Here is a 12891-nt window from a genome sequence, read left to right as displayed (position 1 = left end):
TTCCAACCACGATTGTCACGGACAATGGCCCTCAGTTCTCTTCGCAGGCCTTCCGTGATTTTTGTACTGGACAAGGGATTCATCATGTTACAGCACCGCCCTTCCATCCGCAATCGAATGGGGAGGTCGAGCGCCTTGTCCGCACTTTCAAAAGCCAGATGAAAAAATTCCTTAGTGATTTTTCCATAGATGATGCTCTGTTGCAATTTCTGAGTTCTTATCGCTTCACGCCTCTCGGTGATCGCAGCCCTGCTGAACTCTTGCATGGCCGCCAACCGCGCACTCTACTGCACCTGGTTCACCCTGTCAGGCCTTGTGCTGTGTCCCCTAGTGCGGGAAAATACTCGGTGGGCGCCGACGTGTGGGCACGAGGGTATGGATCTCGCCCTAAATGGATTCCAGGGGTGGTACAGGCTCTTCGCGGCCGCCGGCTTTGTGAAATACGTACGGACGACGGCACGGTTGTTCGCCATTACGACCAGATGCGCCCACGAGTGATGGCCACGCCGGTGCCACCGCCCCTTCTTTTGCCTCCACTAGCCCGAGAAGCCAGTCCTGTCGCTGCTGCTGATCTTCCGTGCGTGTTGCTGCAGCAGACGTCGCTCACGCTTCCGAGTACGCCGGAACCGGCCCCAGTCGCGACACCGCCTTGTCCGGGACCCATCTCGCTGGAGCACACCCCCAGGTCCACAACACCTATGGATGCTGCTCAGGAGTTTTCACCCATCATCTCGTCCAGGAGGCACGTTCCACGCGCAAGCTTCCGTCCTGGACATTTTCGACCATACTCACGTGTTTCTCCGCGGGATCTTCTCGGGTCCTCCCAAGAGGCCATGGATGTCTCTGCACTGTCCATGTCTCCAAGGAAGTGAGTGTTTTTTTTCAAAGGGGGGAAAAGTGTTGTGACAGTGCCACAAGATTTAAAAGTGCCGCTACGTCAGTACGCGAACACGGCAATAGAGGCGCTCCGCAGCTCAGCCGAGCGCGGGAGCGCCACCTGGCTATGAACAACGCCGGCCGCATGTCACGGCACGGCAGTCGAATGACAGATACGGAGTTAGTAGCATGTAACCCGCTATTGTTTCTACTTTTGTAAATCCACGCAATTTATTAGTGATTAAAGGTTATAACACACATATGCTGTGAAAATTACATGCTTGAATAATGCTGGGAACCGCTCCACTTTGGGGCCCAATATTTCGTATGTTTCAAGCCCAATATTTCGTATGTTTCAAATTCAATAGTTCCAAATTCACATGGTTTAGCTCACTTCGCTTCCCTAACAATTTTTGTGTTGAACAATGTATCTTAGTCTATAGGAATATATTATACAGCTTACGTCATTACACTTTTGTATTGTTAAAAAAAAAAACAATTTAAATAAAAAATTTATTTTCAAAATGTACAGTTATCAGACACAACATATCTGGTCAAATATCTTACCTTATGTACACAGTTGACCACATTTTTCATCACATGCCATTGGTGCTACTCTTACATATTTTATTTACATAAATTACACATAAAACTCAATAAATTAGAAAATTTACATACATAAAAATAATTACTGCAAAATATTAGGAGCCACATGTAACAGTAAACACTGTGGCACTGCCATATTGTGCTATTTTTCCCCAGACAAAATAAATTATGCTTATCTTCGTACAAAATAAGATTACTATACCTTTCAATTTCTTTCAGTAAAAATTCAGTAGGCATTAATATTTGAATTCATTACCCAAGCTGCTCTGGTGTAACTGATTTCAAATACTTAGAATTAAGCAAGTTTTATTGTTGGTTACAGTGCTTTTCATACACTGGTTCGCCAATTCAGCACTTAAGTGAATGTGTCATCAAGGAAAGAAAACAATCACACGTTTCTGACAAAATCAGAGAATGAGACTTGACAGATACATTACATAAAACACACAGAATTTCAGTTACATATTCTATACTGCAAATGCTGTCAATTTATAACTCTTTTCCATGGTGTTAGCCAAAAAGGAACATATCCGTGCACCAAGATGAAAAATTGCATATACCATGTAAAACATAAAAAGAGATTTTTTCCACCAGTATTTGTCATTAATTTCACTGTGGTCTCCAATAAATATTGCAACAATATAAGGTTGACAAACAGATAGAGACCAAATTAAAATTTTTAAAATATTACTAAAAACGACCGACTAAAGTCATTGTGGTGATTTGAGACAAAATCATCTTTTCCAAAATACAATACATAGTATAATAACAGCTGTAACAGCTCAAGGCTGGAGGCAAATATTAATATCGATTTGGCACGAAGACATTGCATGGCATAGAGGAGTTTTCCAACAAACAGAATAAAAAAGGGACAGATATCACCATCAATTTTTTTTGTGACATTACCTGTAGGTTTCTTTTAATTCTTTGTAAAGAAACAGTGTATGTAAATTTTACACATATGTAAAGAGACCTACACTTTGGCTTACAGGGAGGTGGAGTAGTGTAAGTACAAGGTGGTGGGTGAGGCGGGAGGGAGGGAGGGAGGGAGGGAGAGAAAGAGAGAATGTTATCGATTACTGCTTAATAATACATTCTAAAGTCAAATGATAAAAATGCTAAAGGAATGCGACAATTGATTTTTGGATATTTGTCTTTACAGTGATTGTTGTTTAACTATCCCTTCTATGGAATATGGACGAAGACAGGGGAAATAACAAGAAACATATAAAGTTATCCATAAGTAAATGAGTGGGTTTGAGATACGAGAAGTCGGATGCTTGAAGAGATACAATGCTAACTAAGATCAGCATGAAGTGACAAGAAGTGTGATGGAAAAGATAAGACTAACTATAAATATAAAATGCACTAGTCTCATTAACATGGCATTGGCTGTTACAATTATTCCTATGTTCCAGAAGTATTACTGTCACGAGGTGAGGTCCACATCATCTGACAGGTCATGTATAGCGTCCACCATGTGGAGAGCTAACTGGTACTCAGGATGATCATCTGACATATGTTGAACTGCCTGTGCCAACAGCTGTGATGTATCCCTCACTGAGCACATTGCCACTGAGCGGAGTGAAAGTCCATTCTGGAAAAAAAAAGTACAGCCAAATAATATAGTACACAAACATTAGACTAATAAGCAGGTAATGGATTAGAAACTAGTGAAACCAAATGTTGAGTATACGTGGCCATGGGTGATGCTCTATCTTCTTTCAAGAGTTTAAATTTAACAAAAACTTTATAGGCTGCTGCTTCATGTCATTACAACATTTGTAAATCAACCTAAAGTAAGCCTTGTTTATAAACCAATTTAACTCAGAGTCTTCTACAGTGTAGCTAATCAGAGTGTTGAACGAAAAGTTCTTGGGTGAATGGCTGTACGATTTGACAAGACAATCAGGCCTTTCACCATAAATGATTTCATTCATGATGCACACTGGGAAAACTGAAGAAGCAGAAAGTTATATGATGAAGCATTCCACCATATGTTTTTTCAATGTGCCCTATAGCCCTATGCCACAGCTGCCTACTAGCACAAGTATCTCAGTAATGAATCAGTGGTATATCTTCACACTTTTCCAGTTTTGGGAGAACTGGAACTCGACCTAATAGTCTCATGAATAAAATGCCAGTGACACACTCCACAAGCACCATCAGATCAAAAACTTTACCTCAACTTTGACTTTTTCAATGTTGACAAAGAGATCATATCATTCCCAAAATACACTAAGAAAATGGAACTTTCATTTGAGAGATGACAAACATGAGTTCAAACCATTCTATCGACGATTTGCAGGCGGTAAGGCTTTTGTTAACTTGTTCAATCTTTTATTTTGTAATAATTTTTATTGCATAACAAAGAATGGTGGGAAATGCAAACACTTTGCTGTAAGGGCAGACTGGTGTGATTGATGCAGTTTGTTCAACAGCTTGTTCGTATTTATTAAGGATATCTTGATGTACACCATGAGCTGCTGTTCAAATGTTATTATTTGCCAAACCAGTGTTTGGGTAAATAGCCCATCTTCAGTGATGTCACTTTCATAGTCAGCAAAAACTGGTAATACCTGTGTGCTGATAGAAATGTCTATGCAACATGCATCAATCAGCTGCAAGTGAGCAGTTGCCTTCTTGTTTATTATTTTCACCCCACAATTTCCATTACTGTAAGATTTATTACATTTTATGTACTACACAACTATCTGCTAAAGTGCACTATTAATAACGTAGCGGCAAAGATCTAATGTATCCAAAATTTCTGCCGTGTTACTTCTTTTTCTATTAAGTGCCCCCCCCCCCCCCCCTCCTCCTTTTCTTTACGTACAACTAAAAGCAAAGTAAATGGCATGGCATCAAACCCACATGATTATTGTTGTTGTAGGTTAGTGCCTATGCTCTGAATTGTTTGCTGGAATCTATGAGTTTAACAACGGATTAGGTACACTAGTTTTAGTCCTTTGTAAATAGAGACCTGTTTGTATTTGAAAGTTTATCTCATAAGGGAAGGTTCAAAACTCTCCCATGATATCAACATCAATGTGCTTATTGTCTCTTTTACTATAAGATTTTGAGGTGGTACTCTTGGAAACCAAGTATAAATCACAAAACCTATAATAATTTTGGTCAGCAGTAATAATTTTAACAGGAAAGACGAAGGTGTTAAACTGGATAAAATTTGGATGTCAGCACTGCACCAGAAGCGCGACAATTGATTACTTTCAATCGAGAAGGTTGGCATTACCAGAGACAGTCCATAGCTGACGCCACTTGATGGACTGTGGAGCCCTCTGTACTGCCTATATAAGCAGTGCTTCCTCAAGTTCTCTTTGCAATTTGCCACTTTACCTCAGAGGATGTCTCCCACAGTCGGAGACGAAACGTCTCAACCACGGCCTATCAGCCCAGAAGTTTGAAGTGAAGACAATACCGGCCGTGAAACCTACACTGTACGATCAAATGCCTCTACGGGAAGGATATGTCAGCATCGGTTCAACAATTTGAAGGAATGTGCAAGAAGAAAGCACAACAACTGTGTACTCTCACCTTCCTGTTACACTGTAGGGACAATTCGACGGTTCCAAAATTTCTGAAGGTGAAGAGGATGTTTTGCTCGTCTCAGGCTCATCATATTTACAACCGTATGGAATCTGCAATGTTACGGGAGAGGATTCATCAGACGTGGCGAGCTCTGACAGAAACCAGCAGTAAGCTTTTTCATCTCCACTTGGTTATTAGTAACGCTATGAAGAGTGGTGATCGGGATAAGATTGATGGTCTAACATTCAAAACTATGGAAGTTAGTGCAGAAATATCAGTAAACAGACAGAAGAAGTAGTTTGCTAACTTACAGAAGAACATTTTGGGAGGTTCAGTTGAGGATAATTCTCGAACTGTTGTTAATCTGTCTGATAAAGATTTATCAAAAGTTGAAATTTCTGTACTAGTCAAAGGAGGCAATTTTGCTGTGAGACCCCAAAACGTACCCACAGACATACCCCAGACCAGCAGTCCACTGATGTAATTAGGACGGAAACAGCTAGGATTTTACGTACATGTAAGCCATCTAACAGTAAATTGCCACAGGCACAAAGGAAGGCACTGAGAGATATAAACGCAGATAAGGGTAATACACCATCATATTGAACAGTGAGGACTATTATGGAAAGATCAATGACATTTTGGTTCCATCCAATTACAAAAAAGTCTTCAAAAGGATCCGACTATGAAGAATTTAAAAATGACCAATCAACTGGTGAAAACGTCTTCATTGTCCTCCAACGATAAGAAGCTGCTTTGTAAATCAGAAGCATACCCACCTAGGGTTACCCAAGGTGCATGAACGTGAGGTTCCGTTGAGGCCAACAGTTAGTGCTACAGGCAGTCCCACACGCGAGTTAGCCTCATTGCTGCAACCTTATGTTGGTAGGATGGACAGTCATATTAAAAAAATTCTGCTCATTTCATTGATAAGTTAATGGAAATGAGTGTGGGCCTGGAGGATATCCTCATCAGTTTTGATACTGTCTCATTATTTACCACGATTCCAGTAAACAAAGCTATCTTATCCATAGCGGATATTTTTCCTACCAATATTGTGGCATTATTCCGACAATGCCTCTACACAACCTACTTTCAATACAATAGTGACTTTTATAGGGGGTGGCTATGAACAGTCCTCTTAGTCCTGCTGTGGCTAACTTGTTTATGGAGACTTTCGAACAATGGGCATTGCAGACTGACAGTAGGAGACCAGCCAGATGGTATCACTATGTTGATGGCACGTTCGTAGTATGGACACATGGAGCAGAGGAGTTGGATGCCTTCGTGACGCATCTAAACAGCATTAATCCAAAAATCCAATTTAGTATGTAGACGGAGAGTAATGGGCAATTGAATTTCCTGGACACGTCTGTGAATAAACGACGGGACAGAATGTTGGGCTGTAAGGTGTATAGAAAGGCCACACATGCTGATCGTTATCTGCATAAAGATTCACACCACCGCACAAGACAAAAAAAGAGTTGCAATAAAAACCTTGGTAGACAGGGTGTACAAAATTTGTGAATCTGTTTATTCAAAAGAGCAGATTAAACATCTACAGTCATCTTTCGTGAAGAATGGGTATTCTAGCAAGGATATAAATCGAGCACTTCGCTCTAGGCAGAGAATCAGGAACTATGATGAACAACAATCGCCCAACGACAAGGTTTCTCTTCTGTTCATTAGTAAGGTCACAGATCGCATTGGGAAAGTGCTGACCAAGTATGGGGTGGAAACTATTTTTAGACCTACCAGGAAAATAAAAGAATATTTAAGATCGGCAATAAACGTGGGGCTGATGCTGACAGTGATCACTACCTTATTGTTGCAAATTTTTGACTAAAAATCATGGCTACAAACAGAAAGTTCGAACAACAGAACAAAAAATATGATGTGGGAAAACTTAGAATTACAGCAAAACAAGAAGCTTTCTGCATTGACCAAAGGAACTGCTATGAGGCACTCCAAGAACCACAGGAAAATGATGAAAATAGTGTTGATGATACACGGACTCAGATTAAGGACGTCTATTGCAATGTGAGCAAACAGGTCCTTGGCTTTAAAAACCATCTGAAGAAATATTGGATGTCTGAGCGTACGTGGAATTTGACCAGCTGTACGAAGGAGATTAAGGCGAAATTAAATATGAGTAAAACAAGACAGCAGAAAACTCGAATGCAAGGTGAGTATGCAGCTACTGACTCTCCAACAAAGAGGACTGTGAGGAATGATAAGAGAAAGTGGATGGGTGAGCAAGCTCTGAGAGCAAAGACAGCTGCAGCAAGGGGTGATGCAAAAGAACTGTATCACATCACCGTAATGTTGTCCAAAAAAGGTTTCAAGAAGAACAGACCTGTGAAAAGCAAGTAGGTTCGACTGTTGATGGCAGAAAAAGACCAACTTAGAAGATGGAGAAAACATTTTTCTGAAGTCCTCAACAGAGAGCAATCTGAAGAGAGGGAGAGGCAACGGCATTTTCCAGATGCTAGTGACAGAATCAATGTAAACACACCAACTAAGACTGAAATTAAAATAGCGTATTTACTCGAATCTAAGCCGCGCTCGAATCGAAGCCGCACCTGAAAAATGAGACTCGAAATCAAAGAAAAAAAAATTTTCCGAATCTAAGCTGCACCTGAAATTTGAGACTCGAAATTCAAGGGGAGAGAAAAGTTTTAGACCCCACCTCCAAATCGAAACAAAGTTGGTCCATTGTAATATGAGACACAATTTAGATCAAATGAATGACGATACAGCTACAGTAGTTTGGTTCGAGCCATAAGCTCAGCAGTTAAGCTTTACCAGGAAGGCATTGCTATGCATCAGGCGCTCCATCAGTATTTATACGACTACCCTTCCTTTTTCACATGCTTCGTCTGGTTTCAAGTGATTGCTTATTTTTCTTTGATCTGATAAGTGCTGTTCTCTTTGGTATAGGTTTTTACGTCACTCTCAGCTGAAAATGCATTATTGTACTGTGTCATGCATTGTTTGTCGCATTCTGACAGTGCGTGTTTACAGCCTGTCGCCGCTCGCGGCATGACTTGCTTTTGTGCGCGCTACCGCCGCTTACAATTAAAAGAAAAGAGAGGAATCATCTCATTAGCGAAACAATGGCAAGAGACTGCTATTTATTGTTACTTACACTGCTGCTTTCTTTGATAATGATAAACAAGAACCAAATAATAGACAGCGTATGATAGAAGATGTTCTAAACGAGTTTATCGAAAATTTTTCTCCATTTGAAAATCTTTGTAGACGCCTCTTTAGTACATTACGTTCTGAACAGAAATTAGATTTAAAAATCTAGTCAGTTGCCCTGCTTCATTTCCGACTGTATCACTATTCGGCATAAGAATAATACAAATATAAACATGACATGATATGTATATTCTTCCACATTTGCTGTTGTCTCACTCTTAGTTTTGTAGTTTATTAGGCAGATAGGATTTAAATGAGATAGCAGCAAACACGAAAGAATACATGGCAAAATGTTTACATTCGTATTATTCTTATGGTGAAGAGAATACTGCATGTGATTCACAATTCATAAAAGTTCCTATTAGCAACCATCTCTTGTCACAGGTAGGAAAAAATTCAGAACGTAGAGTTAACCTTATTGACAGACAAACATCCCAAACAGTCTTGCCAGTCGGATTTTCATAGTACATTGAAAGGCTGCTACATTCGAAGATGAACAATACGGAATTGGTATTTACTTCGTTGGATAATGTATGAAAATGCAGTGGTTGAAACTCGGGGCAGAGAAAAAAGCTCGTCTCCCACCTATTTTTTTTTAATTTATTTACTGAGGCAGAGGTTTTGGCGCCAGTATTTATCTTTGTGCCTGGAAAGCATGCCTGTGTAGCGCTACATATATTCGACGGCAGACATTAGTTGTGGCGGCACCTACCAACATTTTTCAGAACTTCCGCTTACTTTGCACTCGATTCTAAGCCGCAGGTGGTTTTTTGGATTACAAAAACTGGAAAAAAAGTGCGGCTTAGATTCGAGTAAATACGGTATCTCCTAAACAGATAAAGAGCAGGAAGGCTCCAGGAATGGATAATATTGCACCGGAGTTGCTAAAAGCAGACATTGGCACCACCATAAATCTACTGCATCCACAGTTTGAGAAGATAGGGGCAGAAGAGAAAATACCAAAGGACTGGAAAGAAGGGCTGATTATTAAGTTGCCAAAGAAAGGGGATACTAAGAACAGTAATATCTGGCGAGACATCACCCTCCTATCTGTATCAAGTAAAATACTCTGTAGATTTATGCTAAATCGAATCAAGGACTCAGTTGAGGCACGACTGAGAAAAAAGCAAACTGGGTTTAGAGTGCATAGAAGTGGCGCCAATCTCATCAACACACTGCATATAATACTTGACCAGAATACAGAATTGCAGAACGCACTCTACCTAACATTTATTGCTTTTGAAAAAGCATTTGATGATGATGATGATGATGTTTGGTTTGTGGGGCGCTCAACTGCATGGTTATCAATGCCCGTGCAAATTCCCAACCTTTGCTCAGTCCAATCTCACCACTTTCATAAATGATGATGAAATGATGAGAACAACAGTCATCTCGAGGCAGGTGAAAAATCCTTGACCCTGTTGGGAAAAGGCATTTGACTCTCTTAATAGGAGAGTTATATGGCATACCTTGGAAGAATATAGAATACCACCAAAGGTAATAAATATTATTAAAGCCATGTATGATGGATATGAATGTAGGGTGCTACACAATGGGAAACTTACTGAATCTATCCAAACAAATGCTGGGGTGAGGCAGGGATGTATTCTGTCACCTACCTTGTTCTTGTTGGTACTGGACAGCATAATTCAAAGAGGATTTGATGGTAGAAGAAGATGTATTTAGTGAGGAATGCAAGACAGGCTTGAAGACCTTGACTTTGCTGACAATATCTGTCTGCTCTCGCAAAGATTACGTGACATGGAATAAGAGCTGGAAAGACTGAAAGAGGAAGCAGAAATTGCAGGACTTAAAATAAATGTTCAGGAAACTAAGGAAATGAAAATGCGATCTGAAAAACAAGTGAAGCTAACAGTGTATGGAAAGGAATTGGAACAAGTCGACTCCTTTGTATATCTAGGAAGTACCGTCTGTAAAGATGGAGGGACCGAGGAGGATGTAAAGAGTTGGATACGGAAGGCAAATGGAGCCTTTGTACAACTATACCCTGTCTGGCGTAATAAGAACATTTCGAGATGAACCAAGCTGCACTTGTTCAGTATCAATGTGAAGTCAATCCTCCTGTATAGTTGCAAAACATGGAAGGTAATAAACAGATTGTAAACCAGGTGCAAGTCTTCATAAACCAGTGTCTTAGGCAGGTGGCCAGATGTTATTTCAAATGATGAATAGTGGGAGACGACAAACCAGTGACCAATCCGTGAACAAATGAAGGAAAGAAAATGGAGGTGGATTGGTCACACAATATGCAAACAACAAGGAGCTGTTGAAAGGCAGCACTGGATTGGAACTCACAAGGCACATGTAGATGTGGCCGCCCGAAAAAGACATAAACATGGAGTGAAGTGAAATGTTTGGCTGCCAACAGAACCAAATGGAAGGTCTTTACTGCTGCCCTATTATCCAACAGGAAATAAGTCAAGTAAGATCAGCAAAAGATGCTCGACACCCTTTGGCTATACTGTGGGTATATAAAATTCCTTGCAGTTGTGGACTGGTTTAGGTTGGTACCACAAAGAGAAGTGTGAACAACTGTCTTGTTGAACATAAGAGGAATTGCCACCTGGGTCACACGGGTAAATAGGCCGTAGCAGAACATGTTTACCAGGGAGGTTATCATGAAATAAAATTCAGTGAGACTGTGACGAAGCAAGCTGGGATGATTTCAATTCCCCTCTTGTTTTGCCATCTGCCTCCTTAAATTCATTTTTTTCAATTTTTAACTAATTACCATTAACGTGCGTGAATATAATCTGCATTTTCATAAAAGAAAAAGGTTGGCCCTTAGTATTAAAGAATGTAACACCAGATCTATTTTTGTGCTTAATTTTATGTATGTAATTGATTTTCTAACTTATTTTGACTATTACTAGTTAGTATCTTTTGTTATAGGGTGAAATCAGTAACTGTTTCATAACTTAAAGTCTATTGTTGACGTAAAAACAAATATAAATTCTGTACTAATTATAACCATTTGGGAGACGAAACAATAGCATTCTTAAAGGATCTATTTGGCTCTGTTCGAAAACATGTTAGCAAAACCAGCCCTTCATTAATTCCAAAGTAATTAACAGTTTTGTCAAAAGCATTGTTTACATAACTATATTTGTTAATTTCGCGATTTAAACAAATAATTCAGCTTAACTCTTTTAGTAGAAGAAACTGTTGAAAAGAATCAATTTTTTGATATATTCAGTTAATTTAATGAGTTAAGATTTAATTGTAATTTCTATAAATTTAACTTTAAACAATGCGTAGTTTCTGGGCGTATTATTGTAAAGTTTCAGACGAGGAACCTGTGTTGCTAAGAAGGACAATAATGCATCAACTTCACAGTGAAATAAGTGTTACACCAATAGGCCGTGTGTTAAAGCAATGACAGTGACTGTTCAATTTAATTGAAGAACTGTGAACTATGTGGTTATGTTTTTACTGCTCATAGGTGTTCAACAAAAAACTATTGTAGCAGTATGTGGAGATTTGCCTGCAAACTCTTAATGAGGCTTATGGAAAGATTAAACAATAGTGCACTGGTCATACATATATAACTGTGTATTATTGGGGGGTTGTGCAAAGTGAAAGTAAAAGACTGTAAACTGCAACTGTGTGTCTGTCGGCTACATTATTTACTGTAGTCAGTATCCAAATTACAAACCCCATTTTTCAGCCAGTGTAGCAACGCAGTACATCGACACCGAGAACAACAACCGAAATAAATATAGCAGGTAGAACCACTACAAGACAAGCATCATATCTAAAACCTCGCATTATTATGTGCACATGTATAGAGAGGTTATCGAGATTGATAAACAACGTAATAATTTTAACAGGAAAGATGAAGGTATTAAACTGGATAAAATTTGGATGTCAGCGTTGCACCGGAAGCTTTACGATCAATTACTTTCAATCGAGAATGTTGGTATTACCAGAGACAGTGTCATAGCCGACACCTTGTGATGGACAGCGGCGCCCTCTGTAATACATATATAAACAGCGCTTCGTCAAGTTCTCTTTGCAGTTTGCCACTTTATCTCGGAGAATGTCTCCCGCAGTTGGAGACGAAACGTGAGAGGACAGTTTTAAACATCTACCATGGCCTATCAGCTTAGAAGTTTTAAGTGAATGGATTCCGTAGTTCAGGGGAATCTGAGTGACTGGATAGGATTCTAGGCAGTGATTAGTGGCATGAAGAAGATGATGCTTTGAGAGTTGACACCACACAAGAGGAAGGATTTTTTTAATTTCTGCGTAAGTTTGGGATGGGACCTCTTGTTTTAGTTCACAAGTTCAAATATCAGAAAACACATCAATCTGCTTGTTCTTTACCTGATAATGACAGAGAAAACAGATACACAAACTTAAGTAATGAGTCAGTATATTGCTTGATTAGGGTTCCCGTTTGTCCTGATTTTTCCCGGACGGTCCTCATTTTTAACAAAACTCTCTTTGGGAACAGCAAAATGTTTCAAATTTTTGTTTTGCATAGTATGACTTTTTTTCTTTCTAAACTGTTCTGATACAATGCTAGTGGCTGACATTATACTTCATTCATACAAAAAATCATACATAGGCAAAATTAAACTAAATTGGTTCTCAAGTTCGATACAATATATTGCTTCTTCTGGAAAATTGATG

At 39.5% G+C, this 12891-nt stretch overlaps 1 protein-coding gene across 1 annotated transcript in view; it reads right to left on the bottom strand.

The window, feature by feature from the left end:
* Positions 1 to 1375: 1375 nt before the first annotated feature.
* The window catches only part of LOC126416266 (rab3 GTPase-activating protein non-catalytic subunit), a 173441-nt gene continuing 161925 nt past the window's right edge, over positions 1376 to 12891 (bottom strand). The window contains exon 25 of the mRNA XM_050083899.1: positions 1376 to 3079. Coding sequence (XP_049939856.1) covers positions 2912 to 3079 — 168 coding nt within the window. The 3' untranslated portion in view covers positions 1376 to 2911. The remainder of the gene's footprint in view (positions 3080 to 12891) is intronic.

This window comes from Schistocerca serialis, chromosome 8 (assembly GCF_023864345.2).
Source record: "Schistocerca serialis cubense isolate TAMUIC-IGC-003099 chromosome 8, iqSchSeri2.2, whole genome shotgun sequence".
In the NCBI taxonomy this organism is placed as follows: Eukaryota; Metazoa; Arthropoda; class Insecta; order Orthoptera; family Acrididae; genus Schistocerca; species Schistocerca serialis.
The sequence above is the reverse complement of the archived record's forward strand: the minus strand, read 5'-3'. Positions and strand labels throughout refer to the sequence as shown.